This window comes from Tigriopus californicus, chromosome 1 (assembly GCF_007210705.1).
Source record: "Tigriopus californicus strain San Diego chromosome 1, Tcal_SD_v2.1, whole genome shotgun sequence".
Lineage (NCBI taxonomy): Eukaryota > Metazoa > Arthropoda > Copepoda > Harpacticoida > Harpacticidae > Tigriopus > Tigriopus californicus.
In genome coordinates this window covers 11,722,716-11,746,273 of record NC_081440.1, presented here as the reverse complement: position 1 = coordinate 11,746,273, position 23,558 = coordinate 11,722,716, and the positions used below count along the sequence as shown (strand labels likewise).

Sequence of the window (23,558 nt, the reverse complement as noted above, 5' to 3'; positions counted from 1 at the left end):
TTCAGCAAATGGAAAGGCTTCATCCACAACAATCCATCTGATGAAAATAAACCTTAAACCATGATCTAGGACAATCCTGTTTCAGCTAAGAATGATTTGTTATCTTGGTTGCAATTACCAAAATTTGTTTCCACAAGACTCAGTCAATCGCCACTCAGTTGAGCAATTTTAATTTACAAAAGTTTGGCTACATCTGGCCTGAATAAGCTAATAACTTGGAGGAAGAAGCTACCACCCCTTTGAACACTTAGGGGCGTTAGAGTACCTTCCGATAACTTGTAGTTTCTTCCAAGGACACCTCTGCTGCCTTGCATAAGGATTAGACCTTATTTCTCCCAAGACGATAACACTAACAGGAGAGGCACAGTGGCTGACAAAGTCACCTTATCAAGAGCAGCCTAGCGAGAGATATTGGTGACATTTGAAGTAATGACAAACTGCAATCATTGCACATTAATTCTAAGTAATTAAACTGAGTGCAGAAATGTCTATCCTAATGCATAGAACAGTAATCATCAACTTTTGAGGTCAAGACTAACCACTTCAATATCATATCTAAATTTGTTGAATGAAACTTTTCCAAATTGTCAATGACATCGACCATAAGAGAGAAACGTCTCAAATTAAATAAATCAACATATTTTAGCAAAAGTAGCTCAAACGATGGAGAACCAAGACTGTAGGGCGATGAACTTTACGTCCGATCACAGAACGCCTAATTTCCAGCCATTCTCATCTACTTACTTGAGATGATCCAGAGAGTGGGGATTTTTGGGCTTCATAAATCCCCCAAATAAGTTGCGAGGCTTGAACATTGTACCAACAGATGGATGCACTCACTTCAGACACAAGATTACAACATTACGATTTACTGTAAGATGGATAATATGAAGATAACATTGTGGATTTCGATACACACCCCAGCACGTCTTTAGCCATTGTGCTACATTCTCATCATCTGTTTGGGACGCTGTCAACAGCTGATGACGTCAGAATTCACGGCCAAGGATCTGGCCAATCACGTGGAGGAGCAAAAATACAGCGCGCGTAAATACGGATTAGCTCAGCACCTGGTTATAGGTGGGCAGTGGGTGGGGTTGGAAAAATTAGTGAGTGACCCTAGGGTAGTTATTGATGTTTGATTTTTGAGCGAGAAGCGAAAAGAAACGTCTGTCAATGAATTTGATTTTGCCACGAGGAAAAAACGACAGTGGCTTCCTTTGCTATTGCTACGCCAGAGGCCGCTAGCTCTCGAGATAGAACTAAGGATGAAGGTTGAACGCAGCTAAAGACGACCTCTGATGGCGAAGAGTCGTGGTACAAAATGACGCAAAATAGCCATTTTTGAGAAGACGGATATAGTAATTCCTCTCCTAGTAATTCCTCTCCTAGTAATTCCTCTGCGATCCATTATATCAAAGCACCCATTTTTATTAGACGGTGGTGCCCCTTCACTAATAAAACAGTTAAAGCAACAAACGGAGCTATTTTTTGAAAAAAAAATCTTACGAAACTAGCTCAAAAAAGTATATTCCTATAACAATATGATATTCTGAAAACGTAATTAACACGTACATGTCATTAGTAAGGATTTGCTAATGGTACAAATATATTGTTTTTGCATAATTGTCCGTTTTTCATTTTTACGCATTTTTGACGTCTTTAATCTTATTTGCACTTTTATTTGCATTATCAGCAATTTTTGACCCAAAGTGAATCAAATTTGTCTCTATGACCTTTTTCAAATTAATAGCTGATTTCAAAAGTGGGCTGACTCTGCATTCACAGCTTCTGGAAAAAATTGACAAAACAGTCCCCTGTTTTGCTCAAACTGTAAAAAATAGCATTATGGCAAAGCAATGGTCCTCACATTCACCTGTTAGAGTGATAATACTATCAATGTGAGGCATTTTTCTGCAGTTCCAGCTAAAAAGTCTGTTTTGGAATTTTTCCTTCAAATTGTGTTGATGAATTGGTGAATGTTTGACCCCAAAAATTCGTCGGAAATGGCGTTAACAATGTTCTTTGAGGCATAGATCAACATATAGCAGAGCTCTTGAGCAAGCCGACATGCCAATTGCATACTTTACTCCTTTGCTGGGCCTGCGCTCTGAGGTTTAATCCTTGGCACGCCTCATGATTTGAACAAAGGTTTGCATTTTGAACTGTTTTTTGGCATGTTTTTTGCATTATTCGAAATTTTTATCGCACTTTTATTTACATTATTGGCCACAGCTATATGCCCTTTTTGAAAATCTTTACTGATGACTAGCTGTAGGACGGATCATTGAGGGTCTAAAGAGTCACGAGCCTGTTGACGTTGTCTATCTTGATTTTGCCAAGGCCTTTTACAAGGTAGATCATGGCTTTCATGATATTGGAATCCAACACAAGGTTCTCGATTTGTTCAGACTTTCTATTCATGACAGGAAGTGAATAGTTAAGGCAATATGACAGTTGACTTGTTTAATGTACCCAATAGAGGGCGACATAGTTCCGCAGGGGGCAGGGTTCGAATCTTGCTTTGAAGTCACCCGTGAATGGGAGAAGAAGTGGTGCAGTGGTTTACTTAGATGTGAGAGTTCCTCGGTTTGATTCACTTTTCCAACTTTTCTCATGAAGAGTTTTAGACGCTAACCACGCCCGCATATGGAGAACTAAACTGATACAGACATGAGACTGCCCATGGGAAATTACATAAGGACGTGCTGATGGCTGGCTTCGTTGGCCGAGCAAGACTCAACCCGCCGACCCCAAGTACCCAAACACACTCTCACTTTCATGATCCATATTTCAGTAACTTTTCGAAAAATCGAAAAATTACCCTTTTGCGATTCGGTTTTTCGGTTTTGTAATTTTGCGAATAAAACTTAAAGGCTCAAGTTTAAAAAATTCCCAAGCTAGGACACTACACCAACTGCTTCATCTGTTTACCTTACAAGCTCTCTTCAAAGAGAAAATTATTTCCAATGTCAATTGCTTGCCAAATCTATCGAGTACAATCTTGGCAACATAACTTTGATGCCTAGGAGGTACGTCAGAACATAGACTTTTTTCTGCTTAGCTGATTTGATCATATTGGTCTTAAGGCAATAAATCATATCGAAGATACGATAATTTCACACTATCGGAAACATGGTTGGAAAAAAGAGCCCGTGACTTTTTTGCCTTTAGTCGCATTTGTCAAAATCTCTCTTCATTTGCTTCTTTTTCAGTCTTCGTTTGCCGTTTTTCAAAGATTTTAATACATATTTTGTTGGTGCTTTGGCGGCGTTAGATTGCGTAGTATTTAATATCAAAAAGTGGGGTGGAGATGAAATGGTCCTCAATCTCTGAGTCGATATGAAATGGAGAAATCTCTGTCAACAGGATTCATTGCCAAGTGGAATCAACCAATGGGTGTTCCTCGTACACTAACCCGTATATTTGGAGACATAAATCTTAACTTCCTTATCTGAAGTAGGCAGGACTAATGGTCAGGCAAAAATACCTAGTGACTCTGCAATGGGGCACGACCTTTACTGCCATAGTGCAAAGAATTCTTAGAGTGAGTATTTGTATTTGATGTATAAATGTCTTTCAGTTCTGTAAATAACACAAAATCGCTGAGACATCACAACTATTACGGGGTGGAAGTTATGACAAAGGCTTCCAGATCTGTTCAATTGGGGTCAATTTCGAATGCCAAAAAGATTCACTGCGATGAATATTTCACCTAATGTTGGGCGTTTGGGGTGTTAAAACGGTTCAGTATCATATATAAAGTTTTCCTTTAGGGATTAAATATTTCCTGGTCAATGACATTGTAGTAGGGGGTAGATATAACCTGATGTGGTTAAACACTAATGCTACTCAAAAGAAACAAATGCACTTTTTATTCCCTTTCTCTGTTCTTTTCCATTTTATTTTGTTTGTTTGGGCATTTTTTAGTTTTGTCTTTTTTCACTAATGTTAATTTTATGTCGACAAGCTATAAATTTTCCCACGTTTGTCCATTTCAGTGTTATTTTTTTCCTTCTGAATGTGTTGCAAATCTAGCTCTAGGCACAGCCTTTTAAGATTACGTTTTTAAACATTTTAATTCACCCAATTCCTCAAGGGATACATCTGCGAGCCCACATATGCCAACAATGCATAGACGCATTTTCTGTACGAAACCGAGCCCCTCACCATCGGACTGGCAAGGTTAGTGCCCAACAGTGTTGGGAACCTGACCTTTCCAGAGGAGATGTCTGGACCCAAGTTGCCCTTCCCAACCTTCCTTTGATTGTCAAGGATAAGTACAACTTTATAGTATGTTCCTTGAAATATGTCGTTTTGTGGGAATGCAACCGCCTCAAACAGCAAATCCGTATTCTTATCCATGACATGATTGGTCATTTTAAGCAAAGTAGTTTTTATTTTTATGTAATAAAGTTAAAAGCTTGTGTTTTGATGATTTGGGCAAGTCTATGGTCTAATACCGTACTATTATTTTACGATTTTTCAACTTATAAACCGAACATTGTGAGACATTTCAACGACTACAATACGAATAGAAAAATGATCAAGACTTTAAAATCTTTCATCTTGAACCGTCGGGGATTTCATTTCCAATGGCAATACGGAAGTCTGCAAAAAGGAAAAAAAAGTGATGAAAAGTTTTCATAAGTACACGAGGCTTAGAAATTACATGTTTTTTTTGCTTCACAAGACAAGAGGTAACAAGACGGTAATTAGTTTTTCGAAATATATAGAGAAGGAATTGGAATAATAATCGATACTGAACATCTTAAACCATTTCAATAGCATTAGAAATGACTGAAATCATGTTTACTTGAGGTGCTTCCTCGGACTATTGAATGTTGCAATGCTCCGGAATAACGACACCCTGCCTTTCAAAATGACTTTTAGACATTAATTCATAAATAGCTAACGTTCTTGCGAACAACTGCATTAATGGCAATTACTTGTGATATATGAGAACCATTGTTATACTCCCGACTTGTTACTATCTTATGATCATACTTCCAATAATCAACCATGGAAGGTTCTCTTTGTGCGGTGGGATTGGTTTTCTTTACCAAAAGGAACATTACTTTCAGAGAATAACTAACTAACCTCCTTTCCGCAATCTAAAGACAGGCAATGGTCTACTTTGTCACGACAGATAGTTGTTGATAGTTCGGATGTTGGCCTTTCCTGTTTGTTGGCAAGCTCATTCTCTAGCTCTGTGGTAGAATGATCACACCACACCGCCAACCAAGTATTTCAATCAGTTTCACTTGGAAAAATATTTTGACTAACTTTCTTTCAAACTTTGGCCACCTTATTCTATGGAGCCTTTCGCCCCAACCCCAAGTTGGTTAACGGGATGATGCTGAGGGGGATTGGGACCAAGTCTAATGCAATTTAGCCCGGTGAAGGACGGCCATGAGCACGCCATTGCATGCAATCTCTCAGAGACGATCATTCATGACTCAAGTCGAAGACATAATTCGAAGGTAGAGTGAAATATCAGGGGTCTGCTTATTGATTTCAAGCTCAAGTTGACTATTTGGAAGAGTCACGCAATCTTCTAGTACAAGTCTATGGCTAATAGAGGCATAAAATGCTGTTAAGTTTGGGTTGTTGGCGTGGCTGCGTTGTGGCCAAATATGCATTACAACCAGAAGAAGTGGTTTCACATACATCAGAAAGAGTTGCAAGCACTTGAGGGCATAAAATGCACCTCGTTCTTGTCACTCCATGGACTTGAATGGAACACTTCCACCTCGTTTTTAGTTCACTTGGGGCCGTTCCATTTTGAATGCTGGATTAATCCCACCACATGTCTCAGAGGCACAAACAAGAAGCCTTTTAAAAGTTTGAAAAGTTTGCAATCAAAAGTCGGTGGAAAACAATCCCAACACTTCCTACGCGCAACCATGTACCTTGGATGGTCAACTAATTAAGGATAGGAATAAGGGTGGTGACCAGAAACCGCAAATGATCAACTAACCATAATGACAACCGCTCAAACCACCTTTTTTCAATCAAATACCCTACCAAAATGACTGGTCAGGGAGAATGAATTACCTATTCTACTCTAATGTATGACATGTGCGAAGCTCTACAGAATATGAACTGAAGATCCGACAAATCCTGTTGCTTTTTCCCGCCACGCTTTTGGTGTTCGCGGGTTTTCTATGGTCTCTCTCTCCCCCTCGCTCTTTCCCTCGGTGTCTGGCAGTCAGTATATATCTCTACCTCTCTTCCAACTCCAACTCCAACTCCCCCGACTCCGGCTCATGAGTTCCGAGGCTAACGAAATGGGATACGGTGCGCCCGAGTTTCGGTTGTCCACGGCGCTCTGGAGGCCAAGGTGCGTTGTTTCAAAGGCCAATGGTTGCCTACTTCGTGCTCATGAGGTTCTTTTGAGCCATGAGCCATGAGGAAAGACTGTTCATCGAATTATGCAAGGCGCTGACGGCGACAGCCATGAGAACTCCAGATCCGGCCAATGTGAAGTAAAGGGCGGCAAATCTTGGGACCATGCGGCAACGAAATATGGGATTGGAGCCGCGTGGCGGGTACGACTTCCCTCGCTTTATTAGGACTGTTCAGGGTTCGTTCCAGATCTTCTACTGCATCACTTTTGTATTATGGGCCGGCCTTGGGGAGAGCAATATGAAGACTAAAAAGCCAAAAACAGATGGCGCCATGGAGCCCAGAGAGCTTGAGGTAAGTATTTGGTTGGTTAAAATAAGCTAGTAATCGTGCGAATTTTCAATTTCAGAGGTTGACAATCTGGTATGCATTGGAGGTGAAATGTCTTTCGTTACGGGTAACTTCATTTAAAACTTGGATGAGCCGTAAAATTCAATTGACCAACAAGTACAGCCTCATTCGATGCCCTTATTTTCATTCACGCTGTACCTCATGGTTACTGATATCCTGTCTACAGGTTGTTGATTGTATCATTTTAACTGGAGGGGCCTTCATTGCCCTCATACCCACACATTATATTATCATATGGCAGCCATTAGCTTCTGATGCCGCACGAGAAGATCAAAGATGCGACATACTAGTATCTTCATATGGAGGAAACCCTTCATGCATGTTGCCTTTAGTGGATGGGATTAAATGCACCAACAAACAGAGCAGAAATGAACCAGGTTTATTTTCAGAAGTCCCTTAAGCATCTGCCCTTGAGCATCGCGGAAAGATCACTCGCGAAAATACCGAAAGAGGTCGTTTGAGATGACAATAAAACCCTACAACCATATGAGAGGAAGAGATCCATCAAGAGGGGGTTAAGGGAATAGCCCATGTAGAGTTTGGAAAGGCTACAAAGGAAGAGGAATTTATGCACCATATACCTTTTTCAGTTTCCTCTTTGAAATTACATTAGGGTAGTGAGTGGAGTATGAGCTCGTTCTGGTTGAGCAATATTTCAAGACTTGGCTTTACCAGAGGAAGGTTATTCATGATTTTGCCGAAGAATGGTTTTATCTACATATCCCAAAAGTAGGGTAAAATTTCAAACAGTTTAGTCGTCCAATTTGAATCATCAAATTAGCTTTGGTTATATTCTTCAGTTGTCATTGTGCCAGACGGTTATTTGTTAAAAGCTGAGAGGTGAAGCAAATATGATAGATTGTAACTTACTGTATTGAAGCTATTCATTGATTACCCTACTCATATTGCCCCTGGCTAATTCCAGAATTAAGGTAAGCTACAATAACCTTTCTTTGTAATCTAAAAGAAGATATCAGCTTCAAGGAATTGTGCTACAAAAAATCAGACCAATATGCTCTGCATTCGAACCAATTGGCGAAAGTTAAGGAGGGTCTCTTTCACTCGGAGCAACATTTTTGAACGAGCTTTTCCCCTCAATATTCATGAACGCGTGTGGAAGTTTCTAATGTGCAAAGAACCTCTTGATGAGAGGATTAATAAGCGCTTATAAAAGTTACTTCTCGTAATCCAGAAGTTCCCCTTGACGAGGTCTCATTTCATGAATAATTGAGCCTGTTTGATCTATCTTATTCAAGTGCTGCCTGAGTCGATTGTTTCGCTCAAGAGAACGAAGTAGAAGTACTGTTTAACTCATAGGAAAAGCACACCTCTGCATACACATATGACGTTTAAAGAACGAATTCCTTGGGGAATATCTTTAGAACCCGGCACGGATCTTTGGGAGGACAATTTGATCTCAATCATGAGACTCGTGGGGAAAGTGACGACTTTCTCCCTTACACTACATACAATAAGTATACATACAATAAGTAAAGGTTACATTTGAAAGAACCTTACGCCCTTTTGCTGAATTTTGGCTTTATATGGCCATGAAAACCTGCTCCCATCCGACAACGCAATAACAGACTAAACATAAATTGGAATGGACGAGGGATTGAGATTGGTTCGAAAAGAGGACGGCTCATATTGTCTTTGGTGGGTAAAACTTTTTGAAGTTTTTTTTCGAGATTTTTCTCTGAAAACGAAACTTGGCTCACATCTTGAAGTATCGATGAGTTGAAAGTTTTCATTCCCAATAGGCAAGCGACACTATACTTCCAAACTTCTAATCAAGGCCCCAATAGTCTCCGATGGGATCTTAATTCCATGAGGGACGAAAGAACGAGTGTCTCCCTCCCGAGGGTTTTAGAGGCTTAAGAAGAAGTATCAAAGAATCTTACCATTAGTTGAAAGGGCATACAGGAAGAAGTGCCTTCTAAGCTTGATATGATTAAATGGTTTAGCTTTCGCGATTGTAACCCACAAGTCATACCTTCAAGTGTGAGGCGTTGCCCTTGCTTTCTAGCTTCTCACCCCAAAATAGGCCAAGATGAACGGCTCTCTGTTCAGTTTTATTGTAATAATCGAATAATCAATTGTTAAGAATAACAAATGAATGAATTTCTAACTCCTCTTTGCCATCAAGGACTAAAACAAGCTTACTATTGGGATTTTGCCGAGACTGTAATGTAATACCCAAGATGCCATGATGAAAGATGAAAGGTCAGAATGCCTGAGAAGTATGTCTAATTTGATCTTCCAACGAATTCTATTATAAGCTCACAAGTACACTTCAATGACCCTCTTTTTTATACAAACTAATCCCTTGCCTTTCGTGCCAGACGAATTGTAGTTTCCCCCATTAACATTGAAGGTTGGCGTTTAGCGTGTCAGAATTATCACTCAATCGCTTTTACTTGTGACATTTTCTTTCCTCCACTTTCCCACCGACAACAAGCTTGTTTATGCGTCGCATTTCGGCGATTCCAATCCCAAAACCCGAGCTTTGCATACCATCGCTGTGTTTTCGTGTTCTCTTCGTGCCTTGGCATTGAAGAATAGGGGTCATCAGGGACCAAAGTGAAAGAAGAAAAAATGTTTCAAAGTTGCTCAAAGCCTCTCGACTTTTGAGTACGTACGTACATACTACTGTACATATAGGTAAGACTCGCGGGTCTGAAAAGGATGGGAAATAACAACTTTCATCCACATCTGTAACTAGTTATTCCATATTTTGAAACGAAATCAATTTTCTGCTCCAAGTATTTAATTTCATTTAACTTCCCAAACAAGGTTCTATCCCCTTGAGTTCCGGTCGCAAGTAGTTTTGGTTGTTAGCTTCACTTTTATTGCTTTCGTAAAGATTGGCTCCGACCATTCAGATCCTCTCCATGTAATTTTCCAGGAATTTAAAAAAACCGTTCCTTTCGTAGCAACTTTAAACGGATGGAGAGAGAGCACAGGAATGAATATAGGGCGAATCCGTTTTTGCATTGGTGTACTTAAAAGACTAATGCCATGGACTCAACCTAGCTCGCCCCCACCGACATGCTTAAATTATTGATGCTAAAGATAGCTTGTCTTTTGTTTTGCCAGTTCTTTGGACGAGCAAACTTTTAGACTACGTAAAGGTTTCTACACTACATTTACTAGAATATGTAATAGCTAGGAATGAACACCGTTGAACACTTGTGGAGAACACGAGTAATTAACAAAAAAGCTGAATATCAATTTTGTCCTCTGGCGCAAGGTCTAATGAACGAATATGTTCTCAAGGTGTTAGATGATGAGCCATAGCCATATGAACTACTGTTGTAAATTACAGACTCATCTTCGGTATTACCTCGTTGTTGTCTTGTGTGTTCTCCGGTGCTTCGATGTGAAAGGTTTCCAATGCCAGGTTGAGTTTCCTAGTTCTTGTAGAAAAGGTGGATAACTTTCCATTTCAATTTCTTGAAAGGCAAGTTGAAGAAGGCAGAAAGAAGGAAGAATGAATGAGGGACTGCCTCTGTAAAGGATAGTTTACAGTGTGTGAGAGAGTGCGCCAATCTCTCGGGAAGAGGGATTTGATCCTCTTTCCCTGTCCCTCTATGACAGCAGGAACCCGGAACAAGTTCCAAACTTTACCTACCATCCCATTCCAGATAGGGTAGAACCTCCTGGGCAATTTGCTCGCTCTGGAGTTTCGTTTTTCTTCCAGTCTGGACTTTACCAACTATTCTTGAGAATTATTTCATTAATGTGATGAAAGTTATGACCAACTGGCTTGAACCAGGAGCACTTCTCGACTTCTTCCCAGTCTTTCCTCCTTCCTCATTCTGAGACTTATGAGCAGAAATTGAACTCTCCAGTTACAAGAGCTCCTACAAAACTCGCTCAGTTGTTGAAAAACGTTACTAGGTATCCTCGAGGGTTTCAACTCTAGGTTTTCATGCTTTTTTGAGCGGAAATGGTTTGCTTGCTCTACCGAGCTATTGTTCGACAAATTGAATGGATGATTCTTTGTTACTGGCTCAATACCAGGGCCTTAGTATTTCTTGTGAGTTCTCATGATTTTATAATGTCAAAGACAAAGGTGAAGTTTGTACTGGCAAATATGGCATATTCTATGATTTGAAGCCTTCGTTTCGCTTCATTTTAAGGTTTTGGGTCGAGTTGAGAGGAACCTAGATTCCTCCACGAGAGGTTGGCTTTAAATCAAATGTCTGGAATTTTTGCAGATTTGCCAAAAGGACGTGGCCTCGTTTCTTCATATTTCAATTCGTTTTTTTTTGTTTTTGAAAGTTTCTTGATAGTTTTATCTTGTACACCAACCAAGTTTTAGAGGTTTGACGGTCAGTTGGTTGGAAAGACAATTGACACCGTAGCTAAAGTACGGTACTTAGAACAATGGGTGGTTAGCCTTTCATTTTCCTTCAGTCCAAGTGATTTTTTTTTTCAGACCTAGGAAATATATCTCAACGTGTGAGCTACTTGTTCCTTCATGAAGTTCTAAAAAAGGCCCAAATAAAAAGTTTGGACATTTCCCACACAACCAACTTGGACATGATACAACAACCTCAGATGAAAACTACCCACACGTAATCTAGAAACCAGGTACTTGAGAGGTTGTGATGCTAAACACCTTGCTTAAGATGATTTCATACATTTTGTTCTGTTACCGTAAAATCGAACGTGGAGAATGAAAGGCAATGGTAAATACTTGCGAGGCTTCAATTTCTTGATGTTTGTTTCGAAACGGTCTTTGCATGTGAACTCCAAGGGAGTCTAAACGTGAAGAAACCACTTCAAGCTTTTATTGCGATTGATAAGTAAAAATGATACCAATGGAAAAGAGCTTTAAATCAGCCAAAAGATGGACTTGTCAGATCACGAGATTCCGATGATTCCTCGTGGACAAGCGAGGTTCACGAAAATACTGATATTGTAAAATGTCAAAGGTGTTCTTCATCAATTACTGACTCATGTTTTTCATTTCGCGTTTTTAAAAACACATCCTTGCTCGTCAGGCATTAAAGTGTAAAATCATGCTCTTCCCTATTACCATTTTACCTTCCCTTCATTTCTCGATCTATGGCCATCTGGTCGTTGTCCTTTGTCCCATTCACACATCCACCATATGCATGCAATAAACTTAATTCATTTTGGTGCCTCCCTGAAAAGGAAACCCAAAAATAAAAAGGGAGGTACACAAAGCCTTCTTCGTTACTTACCTACGTGAATCATCGATGAAACCCTCAATTTCTTATGATGTTGAGTGTGTATTCAGGGAGATAATGCCCCCGGGGTTAAACAGTGGAAATTGGGACCCCGTTATCAATAACAAACCATTCATCTTCCCCTTCCATTCTCCTCACTCAGTCCTTTAAAATGAGAGCCTTGGAGTTCCTCCTTCCAGATTCTCGACATTGATCTACTCTGAGTTCTGACCCTCCGGCAATCCAGAGGCTTGGCTAGCTCGATCTACAATACGCAGGTAGAGTGGAACAACTTTGGCCGCTTCGGAGCCTCTCTTTCTCTTGTGCGTGCCTTTTCTTTGTTTTCCTTCCATAATGGACGAATATAATCTCTTGAGGTGAGAATATCGGGATAAATCATGGACCTCCAAGTTCTCCAGAGACGAGGGCAACACAATTTCCTTTCATTGTAGGCTAATTTGGACCGAAATCGAACTCTATTTCCCCCGATCTGTGTACGCATTAATCATCTATTGAGAAGAAGGGTGAAAATCAAATACCGATATCACATCCAGTGTCTGAAAGAAGCACATCAAATGCTTCAGATCATCGCGGTATTGTTTGGCCAGAGATAGATTCATTTGATTGATATTGCTTGCCATCATTGATTTTAAGGGCCTTTGTCCTTACTTTCCTAAGAAAATTGAACTTAACTGCACGTTTAAATCAGAATGGAGTTCAAAAATCTCGAACCTGTCAAACTTGACGTGAAAAAGTAATCGAAAACCCTGAATTGCTTTTCATTCGGTTGCGCCACTTTTGCAAACTATGAGTTACTTCATTTTTGAGTCTCAAGCGCATCGGTGGAGCAACTAATAATTGAAAATGAAGCGAAGACCTTGTTGCGCAACGAAATTACATCCTTTCACTCTGTCCAAAACCAAAATATACAGCGCTTTCAAAGTCAAATGTACTTGCTTTTCATTTTTTCAACTATGGGTTCAAGAATTGATGTTTCCAAAATACAATTATTGGGCGGCCTTTTTTTAGCTGTTGCTGTAAAATTCAATTTTAAAATTCATCGGTAATTTCCATTTCACCTAACCACGCAGACGCTACTCGTTCCAAATTCAAATTAATGAGGACCTTGGAAGGGCTGGGATGAGATCAAAAAGGTTTTAGAGGATGCTTATTCGCTCTATCCGATCGTCTAGATTAGTCCCATTTTCAACATAGGCGGTGTTCACAAGCTTTTTCATCTCAATTCCTTTTATAACAAAATCATGATTTTGTAAAATCAGTTGATCAGCGTGCTTGGACAAAATGGAAATTATTCGGGGTCATTCGTAGCAGATTGTTATTGAATTTGTCAATTGCTACGTAAATTACAGTGGGCAATATCTATATTTTTGGAATCCACGCTCGTGCCAAACCAATGCGTAGGAAATTGTAAAACAAATGTGCTTTTTATTTTGAATGCACCTGTTACCTACGTAGACCCAAAAAAATATTTGCAAAACAATCCACATGGATGCAGTGCTGATTACTCCTTCGCAATGGAATCCATTTGTCATCCGTCTATTGGGAATTGTGTCTTGTCCTGACAGCCATTGTTTTGTTTGCCGCCCACCTTGGTCAAAAGTTCCCTCATGCCTAGCTAGACACTGTGGTTAAAATGTATGGTTATATTTGACAGAAATATCCAAACACGTCTTGGCATTTCTCTAACTCACAAAATCATTAGAAACCATTTTCTTTGTGAATTGCTTTAAGAAATTCTAGATCAAACTTAGCTTCCTAGAAAGCATATTGCAATTGATGGTTTTCGAAAACATATTTGATGGAAATTAGGAACACACTTAGTCTTTACTTGAATTCAAATTAGGATCTGATTTTTTATGCCAGTTTTGTTTTTTTACCGTTTTTTACCTTACCGCTACTGGGATTGGAATCCCAGCAGTTCAAGACGAGAAATATATTCATTTTCCTTACCTTTTATTTCAATATATTATTTGATCGACCAACGAATTAGAGGCAAATGGAACATTGAAGGAACCCGTGAGATAAGCAAGTACTTCATTGTTTTGACTAGCCTGGATTTTTTGGAGCGCTCAAAAACGTAAACTATGACATTCACTACATTTGGCTTTAAAACCTGGTTGAGGAAAAAGCTAACAGATACTTTTAGAGATGTATTGTAAAGGATACCTTTTGCACCTCCCTTAAATACTGTACTGTCCCAATCTTTTCGGTTTGTTGCAATAAAGTAGTTGTTCTGAAATCCTCCCATTATTCCTGGTTGCCTTTTTGGCAAAAGCTCTAGTTTTTTCTGAGAATGTAACTTGAATCTCAATACATTACACACGAAATGTGGCCCTTTTCAGCCACATTTTGGACAAATTATCAAAAACGACGTAAATATCCCTCTTTTATGCGTTAGCATTTTTCATGCTCACTTGCTAAAAAATTTGAAAAAGCAGAAAGCAAACATGACATATGGTTATATTGTTATTTTATGGTTACATATATTGATAAATATGGTTATATAAAACATTAATGATAATAAAAATGGTACCTTCAAATCAAATCCAAAACTGATTTAATTGTCAAAAAATCGCACGAAACCTAATTTCTTGTTCATTTTACAAAACACACGCATCAATTTTTTTTTTGCTTTGATTTTATTCAACATATGAGAAAATATGATATCATCTTTTGGGCACGTTTTCAAAAAGCTTTACAATTAATATGCCTTTTTACAAATTTTATTGCTTTTCACCTTTTTATGACTGATTTTGCTACCTTTTTTTTTAACTCGTTTGTCATTTTTTCACCTTTTAGTTACGTGTTTGGCTGATTTTTACTACTCTTGTCCGAGGTTTAGATAAAATAAAACTTTTTCATGCCATGCAATCCATTAGTGACTTAGTATATGTTATATCAATTTGTATTCAAGTGATTACTAAGTGTGTTCCTAATTCTCATGTGATAAGCTTAAATAGCATAGTTTTCATTCGTCTTTAAGAGTACAAGTTTTCAATTTGAGGTAGAATTTCATCAAGCAATATTATCATAGTTGCTCCTTGTTATTTTGCGAGCTAAAAATATGTACTAATGTCTTGGGGTATTTCTCTCGAAACTTGATAAAGCGTTTTAACCACCGTCTGGAGGTTATTTGATAGCGCCTCACTTACAGCTCTCTGGGGGCACGTTGTTGTAAATGGACAAATTTTGGCACCATCGGTTGAGGAATTGCTCGGGAAACAAAGGACTCCAAGGCCATGGTTCTCATTTTGTCTGATTTTCATCATCATTAGTGTTTCTCTTTTGGGTGGCTTGGCCATGAACTTCATTGGATTCGTTTAATCCAATTTTTCTTTGCATCCAAATGTGCTCTATTTTTGCCGCTTGCGAAAGCAAATAAAGGCAGAGAATTGAATACAAAAGCTCATTTCAAAACGTTCCGAGGAAAAGGTTAACCGTTTTTTCCCTCTGTCGATTCTCAATTCCCTTTGCGCCTATCGTAAGTTACAGTTTGGCATAGATGGGCATCTTACCGTGAAAAAGTGGACCCTCAGCTCGGGACATACGCAATGCACAAACAATAGTTACTATTTCTCATATCGTCTATTGTTGCATCGGTCGGTTCTTGGCTTATTTTCGCTTGTTCCTTTTTGAAGGTACGTACTTTGGAACCAGCTAGTACAGTGTTTAGCATCAGAATTGTTATTCTCCATTTAGAATTGATAGTCAATTACTCTTCGTTATTTTCATCCAATATTTTCAACCCAATTGATCACTTTGAAAATCAAGCGAAGTTATCCTTCTCATTAAATGCCCACCAATGGACTTATCTTGATGAAAGGAACAAGTCCTTTTTTCTTCTCCTACCCATGAGCAAGCATTATTTGGAAGGAAGCACCAAGCATGGCTTCAGCATGTCTGTGTTGTCCAATTTCCCGTTTCCAGTTTATTGAGGAACAATCCAAGGAATCTTGGAGGAAGAAAGCAAAAGTGGAGAAAGGGAACACAACCGAGGGAAGTCCAAGGAAGTCCAAGGAAGTTATATAGTGTCATAAATTGACCCAAAATTACCGCACATACACACTGCCAATCTTCCCCATTGGCTGTAGAACGAAACGGGTTCCCTCCATCGATGAACTGGTTCTACTTGAAGTAACTAAGAACGAGAAAAGGACTTGAACAATCAAAGTTTCGAAAAAGGGTTAAACGAACGCACCAGAGAAAGAAACAAAGAGGAAAAAGTAACAGAAAATGCATGTGAATTCCGCATCAAGCTCTCCATTCATCGTTTATGCGGCATATCTGAGAAGAAGTACCTGTCAGGTCGTGATGCTTAAAGGTGGAGGTTTGCTGAAAGGTCGGGTAGACGAGAATCCATAGCCATGAACTTGGAGTATCAATGATCCCAGAAAAACAAGAGGGGCTCCATGTAAGCCTTTTTTTCTTTCTTTATTTATTTAGACCAATCCATAAACAGGGATGTTAGCCCAACTGTCCCTGCCATAATATATTGATTTGAGTAATTTCTTTCACTCTGGTTGTCTCCCTCGTATATGACTGGGTTGGGGTGGCCCATATGCCCATTAATGGATGTATTAGTATCAGACTTCCTTTTAGTCCTTTCATTTCTCTTGATGGTTTGAATGTTGTAACGTAAAGCTTTACTCGCACACTTTAACACATCATCAGAAAATATTGAATAAAGCAAGTACAGTACCTGCAATGAAAACCAACCTCAGTACTGTAAATTGAGAGTCACTCATCTGGCTTTTTAAATAATTTGTTTGACCTTTGACCCCAGACCTGGGGCTGTTGCTTGTGTAATGAAATTAATAACCATGATAATCAAAGTGATTTCAGATGCAATTGATTTCAATTTCAATTGCAATTGTTAATATTCTCACACACTCTGAATTTGTGCTGGCATTGCATTACAAGTCTTTGTTGAACATTTTGTGCCAAAATAACAACAAGACATAAAGGTCAAATTTAGAGGAGTAGCAATGCCCGCTTGTCTTAGTCTATGCATGGACTACTAAAACTTGGTTGGACTTCCAACAGGCTTCCAAAAATCGACCCATTCTGGGTTGGAGCACTTTTGAGTCGTTTTTCAGAGTGTATGAATAAAAGGAGAAGTTTAGATCGTTGCAATTAATGGCCAATCATGTTCATGAAGTTTACTTGTAGGGTCGTTTGTTTAAAATTATTTGGCCAGGTCTTTAGATCGTATGATGCACCACGGACTTCGAGAGATGTGGACTGCGAACGGAAGCAAAAATTTCTCATCTCCTAAATTATTCACTTTATTCCAAATGAGTACTTCATAGGACCACAATATCTTGTTGAATAGATGAGCTTGGCCAAATTTGAGAACAAAACTATGCTTAGAAAACTCAAGAGATACCTATATACAAAGTTATATTGTAAACACTACATAAAATTCGTATTTTCGGCCTGCTCATGGTCAGCTGCATAGGCTTTTGACAATATAACTTTGAAGCGAACCACTTTACAAGACAATGATTTAAATATGACTCGCCTTTAATAGAGGAGATCAACATTCCTTACTTTAATTCGAAAATTTACTCAGAGTTGCTATGACCAAAAGCAGGCCGATTGAGCGGGAAGCTCGTTTACAATTCATATTTCTAGAAGCTCGTGGATATACTCATCATTTTGGATAAAGTGAACAACGGTTCAGGAGATACCAAATTTTCCCGTCCCTTGTGAATCCATTTCTCCAGTTGTCCGTGATCTATGCTCATATCGAATATTTGTTATGTATGGAAATGAAAATATCATCGCAATTTGAAATTGAAATATCTCAATGTTTTGTTACATTTTTAATTTGAATCACTTTTACTCTTCGTTCAAATGCAATCTAAACATCTGTTTCGAATTACTTAAGATATATGTCAAGGTATTGTGCATAAGGTTGCAATGTAACAGCAGTTTGTCTCAACATTAAATTTTTTAACTCAAATAACTACCTGGTGACAAAGGTATCATTCTTTTTGTCTGTTATTCGAAAGGTTTTTTTTAATGCTTTTCCATAACTACAAATTTCATTGACACTTGGATAATTATCATACATTTTTCTTTAATAATTTGGCCATTTTCAAATACGTTTTTATACTTTGCCCCTTTTTAATTAAATATTCTACCTCTGACAAGGTAAATTTTTTTTCGGAGTCTCCACTTATGACAATGCATGTAAACTCCTAGAGCGGAGAGCTCTTTTCTCTCTTTTCCTTACTGCAGTAGATTGGCCTGCTTTCTGTTCCTTTTTCCTCTGCTCGTTTGCGAATCAAGCATTGTCGATGGCAATGTGCCAAATGGATGATGCTTCTTGCTGAAGGCGTCGGCCAGTGTACCTGCATGTTCAGACAAAACTGCCCAAGTGTCGTGCGACTCAAGCCCACTTGAATCAATTGACCATTAAAGGCATCCACAATAGACCAAAATGGATTACGATGGCGACCAAAGGCTTCAAAAGTATGTCCAGACGCTGGCCAAACGGCTTCAGCCTGATTTCGAGCAAATTGTGGACCCCATCGAGCGAATCAAATTAGTGTGTCTTCAGCCGGAATCCGGTGAGCAGTTGATGTCCAATATTGTGCCGGTGCCAGCCTCTCCTAAGCCTAAGCGATCGTCCAAGATATTCACGGGGGAGCAAACCAATTTGGTCGAGCCATCTCCATACCTATTCAATTGGCCTCAGAAGAACGAGGACCTGGCCAAGCGGAATCGAGAAGATGGCAATAAGGCTTTTCAAGCGGCAAATTTTGATTTGGCCCTTCTCCTCTATTCCGAGGCCATGCGTTTTGGACCGGTCCACGAGCTCACTTTGGAAGGCGAGGATTTTGCCGTGGCCGCTTCTAATCGATCGGCCACCTTTTATCAGTTGAGACAATTCGAGCGTTGTCTCGATGACATCGAATTGGCTCTCGAGGCTGGTTACCCGACCTCGCTGCTTTACAAACTGTTCATCAGACAATGCAAATGCTTGCTAGAATTGGGCAAAATTGGGGAAGCTCAGGCGGCCTTTGACAAGGCGGTGGATGCTATTGATCGCTCAGGCTTGAAAAAGGACCTCCGTAAGGGCATTGCTGCCGAACTGCAAGGAGCCTTCATTAATCTTGCCAAGACTGTCAAAGAAGATGACGAAGCTACGCAAGCCTCGCCGCTGAATAAAGAACCAGGAATAATGAGCTCGAGCGGGAAACATGATGACACAGACAACGACGACGGGCCGTCATCGGGTTTCACTCTTCCCCCTTGGACCCAAATCATGTCTCGTCACCCTAATTACCCGTCCGCATCCGAAGCCATCTCCATCAATTTTTCTGACACCTTTGGGAGACATGTCGTGGCTCGAAGAGACATCCAAGTGGGAGAAGTGCTCTTTCGAGAGGATCCCATTGTGTGGTACCATTGCCCAGAGGACGACGTGACTCAAGAGTCCTGTCATCACTGCTTCCGATTTCTCTCATTCCCGGGCATTCCATGTCCCACTTGCAGCAAGGTTGTGTTCTGTACTGTCAAATGTCGACGCCAGGCCTTGGAAAGCTATCATCGTTACGAATGCCGTTTGGAGCCGCTAATGTCCTCCACAGGATTGCCCAAAGTCTCCCTGATTACCTTGGCTCTCCGCGCCGTGGTTCAAAAGCCTGTGGAATTCTTTCTCGAAAATAGAGACAAATTCAAGGAGCATAATGTCCTTAACGGCGTTGCCCAAGATCCAGATAATGGAGATGAGGGAAACGCAGCTGGAGCTGGAGACGACCAGCGGTTCTTGTCTGGGGATTATCGAAATTTGTTCAATCTAGTCAACCACAACGACTCTCGGTCTCCCCTCGACACCACGTCAAAAACAGTTTTTGCGGCCTTCTTCTTGCAAGCCCTCAAGGCCACCAAGTATTTCGTCCCTAAGAAGCCGAGCGTGAAAGTGACACGGGAAGATGAATATTTCATTGGCCACCTGCTTCTCCATTTCATCGAGTGCTTCCAATTCAACACCCACCGTATCGACAGCATTTACCTGAACCGACTCATCGGGCACGATGCCGAAACACGGATGTGGAAGGATGCCAATCAATTTTGTATTGGAGAATTCGTCGAGACCGTCGGCTTAGGGGCCGGAATATACCCGACCTTGGCCAATGTGAATCACTCGTGTGATCCAAACATTATTCTCGTCAATATGGGGCTCCGAACAGTGGCCATTGCCAATCGACCTATCACGGCTGGAGAGCAAATCTTTGACACATACGGGTGTCTATTTTCGTACATGCCCACGGCGGATCGTCAAATCACTCTTAAGGTGAGGGGATTAGCAATGATACCATATTCAGCATTTTTTTCACGTAAATACCCGTTGTTGTTTTGGTGCACAAGTTATTCTCGTTCCAATAGCATACCAACTTGAAATTGTAGTGTTGTGCAATAAGATATTCATCCATCCTCATTCAACATAGCAATTCTGAGCTTCGCCTCCGTGGATTGAAAGTATGTAGGTGTGTACTGTACGTATGTTGTTCCTCATTGCATGATTGGATCCGGGTAATTATCAGCTGATTCCCACAATTACGAAAGAGAGAGAAAGATAAAGAGTGGGCAAATGAGGACATTCGGAATAATTGAATATGTCCCCCAAGACCCTCTAATTTCCCGTATGCTCGAAATGAGGGCACTCATTACGTGGCCTTTTCTGGTCGCATCAGCTCATTATTTTATCGTAATTTGCCTCAGACGTTCCATGCGCGAGAATAACTAGAAGTTGATACGGTTATCGATTATAAACATAGAAGCTAACTAAAAAGAGGAGCATTTTTGGAGCTCGACTTAGGTAAAAGGCTCTGAAACTTGGAACGAAAAAAACATGCAACTGCTTAGGTCGCTTTGGTTCGTACTGTCAAACAGGGCAAGGTTAATGGGCTTCTTTCCTGGATGAGGGTATGGAACTTGCCAGATTCCCACACGAACCCATTTTTCCACAGCTACTGGGATGGCAAAAAAAACAACTCTCTCCTGTGGGTATGTCCGTTTTCCCCTCTTTCATCATCCGTTATTAGGCACGCACACAAACTACTCGCTCATTTGAAGGACTTCATCCATTTCATCTCGTTTCAGAACTCTCATTGGTTTGAGTGCGGGTGCAACCCTTGCTTGGAAAACTGGCCAATTTATGAGAAAATTCCCCGAGATTATCTTAAGCTCCCTGGGACATCATTCAAATACAAACGGTGTAACAGGAAAGAGCTCCAGAAAGACGTGGACAAACTCAAGAAGAAGATTCGAAACAAGATACAAGAGGGCAATCTAGAGGCTGCTAGAGCCTTGTTTAACCAATTGGCTCAATTATTGGACGAGTTGGTGCTACCTCCACACCAGGATCTTGTGAATATTCAAAGAGGAATGAAGACTTGCATTTGGCTCCAATCACCGAATTGTGTGAAAGTCAAAGAAGACGAACTTCTGAAGAAACGAAAGGAACAATATCACGCCAAACAGAAATGATCCACATTGTGTTCCTCTTTTCATCCCAGATGGAGCACTTTCAGAGTATCCCACCAATGCGAAAAAAGGCCATACTCAACCGCCCCCTATTGACGAAAGCATGAAGCAAGGCTTTTCAGATTGAACCCATGTCGGATTTTTTTGCGATTTATTTTAAGACAAAATTGAGTAATAAACTTCGTAAATCAAAGTCCTTAATCAAAAGAGATACACCGAAGTTTGACAGACCACCATTAGTACAGATAACGATGTGGTAATACTTGGAGCGGCGTTTTCCGGTTCGCTTTCACTCTCGGCCACGACATTTGTTTCTTTGTCAAAGAAGAGGTTGCCAAAATCCACTCCGAATTGCCGACACCAGACCGAAATCCAACGAAGATCAGAGGTCCTCACGTCAGACGGTAATTCCAAGTTAATGGTCTGCCCGGTGTACTCGCCCAAAATTGCATCAGAGCCTTTAGGATAGGGAATCCGAACTCCTGAGTCGATGGGTTGGCCGCGGGTTCCCACGTAGAAATAGGCATCCGGACCCCGGCCATCGTATTGGAAATTCTCGATCACGATCTTGTCGTCCCCATCGAAATAGACCTTGCCTTTTACACCATGTTGAATGGTGTTGAACTCGCCGACTTGCTGTTTTTCGGCCAGGACGTCAAACACACAGAGAACAAGAGGCAGGGCCAATACGAAAAGCACTTTAAAAGACAGATCCATTATTTGTTGCAGAATTCGTGATCTCCAGACTTGTGCTGAAAATTCGAGTGTACCAATCTCAAAGCAGAAGTCAAAGAAGAGCAATGAACACTGGCGAACGAACCTCAGTTGGTCTCCAAACTGGAAATGAAAGTACATGATGGCAAAAAGTTCGACAATGGGTATTTATGTTGTACGATGGTTGTCACGGTTTTGTAGATTTGGATAAGTCTCATAACCAGTTGATTGAATTTTCATTAAATCATGATGAATGTTGATGAACATCCCATGTGACTACGCCTCATCTCAAAGCATTAAACTGGAATGGGCATTATCTTTTTCTTGCCACAGCACATTACATTTAACAGATGTAATCTTACCTTTGTACTTACTTCAATTTATCTAAATTGCTTTGCATTATCTAGCAAAATATTTCTAGAGCCTGCTTCAGATCAAAAGCACCGGATGCTTTATGATATCTCAAACATTTTTTTACCCTGGGGGAAGGTGACGATATTCTACAGTACGGTTCATATTCCGCATTACGGGCTACTAGATCTTAATTGGATTTGGTAATGGGCCCATTTTGAATGGAGAAGCTTTGAGAGCTTTTTCGAAGAATATTAAAAAGATACGAAACTTACAATGGGCAAGCCACTTTTATAGCATTAACTTTTAAAGCGGTTTGTTTCAAATTTGAAAAGTCAAAAACTTGTGCAGCTGAGCCTCAATGGTTCGAAGATTCAAATTTCATGTTGTCATGATTTTTTAAAAAAAGACGGCCAATTATTGGATTCAAAATTTGACAAGACTGGTTTATTTGATTATCATTTTGGTTTCTATGATGCGTCTATTTTTGGATAAAAAGAGTGAGTCTGAAGCAACGAATTTTTCATAAGAGTTGAATAACTCTCGGAAAGTTTGAAACATTTTTCGGAAACCCTCTTTTTGGGTACATCTGAACAAGTTCATTTCCTTTCAAACTTTGCGCTTCCCCGTCTCTTACTTGTTTCAGCTAAAGACCCTAAATCCTTTACAACATCCGAAGTTTCAGCTAGCGCCATTTACAATGGTCCAATTTAACATACCAACACCCCATTTCACTTTTTAGTTGCCACCAACACCAACAGCGAAATATTGTCACTTACATATGTCAACACCTCACATTTAGGAATCCAACTGAGCTCATGATGCATGCATCGAGGACACTACCTGGATTCTCAGGGATGTGGTGCAGCATTACACACAACAGCGTTGATAAATTTTTCACCTCCCAAGGCCGCGATAAAGACCCTTGTTACCCTCCTTCTTTACTTATATCCTCTAGTTCCAGTGCGTGTATCAAAGTCCTCGAGGATCAAGGTATGACTTCAGGAACTAGTTGCT

General features: G+C 40.1%; 3 protein-coding genes across 4 annotated transcripts in view; 1 reads left to right on the top strand and 2 right to left on the bottom strand.

The window, feature by feature from the left end:
* LOC131887226 (protein CLEC16A homolog) overlaps window positions 1-961 on the bottom strand; it is a 63,080-nt gene extending 62,119 nt beyond the window's left edge. Inside the window, exon 1 of one of the 2 annotated variants that reach the window (XM_059235791.1) lies at window positions 745-961. In XM_059235791.1, coding sequence (XP_059091774.1) covers window positions 745-815 — 71 coding nt within the window. In that variant the 5' untranslated portion in view covers window positions 816-961. The remainder of the gene's footprint in view (window positions 1-744) is intronic. The other variant, XM_059235784.1, reaches the window with a different exon arrangement.
* A 17,185-nt stretch (window positions 962-18,146) lies between these two features.
* Window positions 18,147-22,235, top strand: LOC131878764 (SET and MYND domain-containing protein 4-like). The gene is made up of 2 exons (XM_059224879.1): window positions 18,147-20,283; window positions 21,093-22,235. The coding sequence occupies exons 1-2, from the start codon at window positions 18,424-18,426 to the stop codon at window positions 21,477-21,479; spliced, it is 2,247 nt and encodes a 748-aa protein (XP_059080862.1). The 5' UTR covers window positions 18,147-18,423; the 3' UTR covers window positions 21,480-22,235.
* On the bottom strand, window positions 21,611-23,508 carry LOC131878809 (uncharacterized). The gene is made up of 2 exons (XM_059224941.1): window positions 23,321-23,508; window positions 21,611-22,313 (listed from the first exon to the last, which is right to left on the bottom strand). The coding sequence occupies exons 1-2, from the start codon at window positions 23,366-23,368 to the stop codon at window positions 21,678-21,680; spliced, it is 684 nt and encodes a 227-aa protein (XP_059080924.1). The 5' UTR covers window positions 23,369-23,508; the 3' UTR covers window positions 21,611-21,677.
* Window positions 23,509-23,558: the final 50 nt, after the last annotated feature.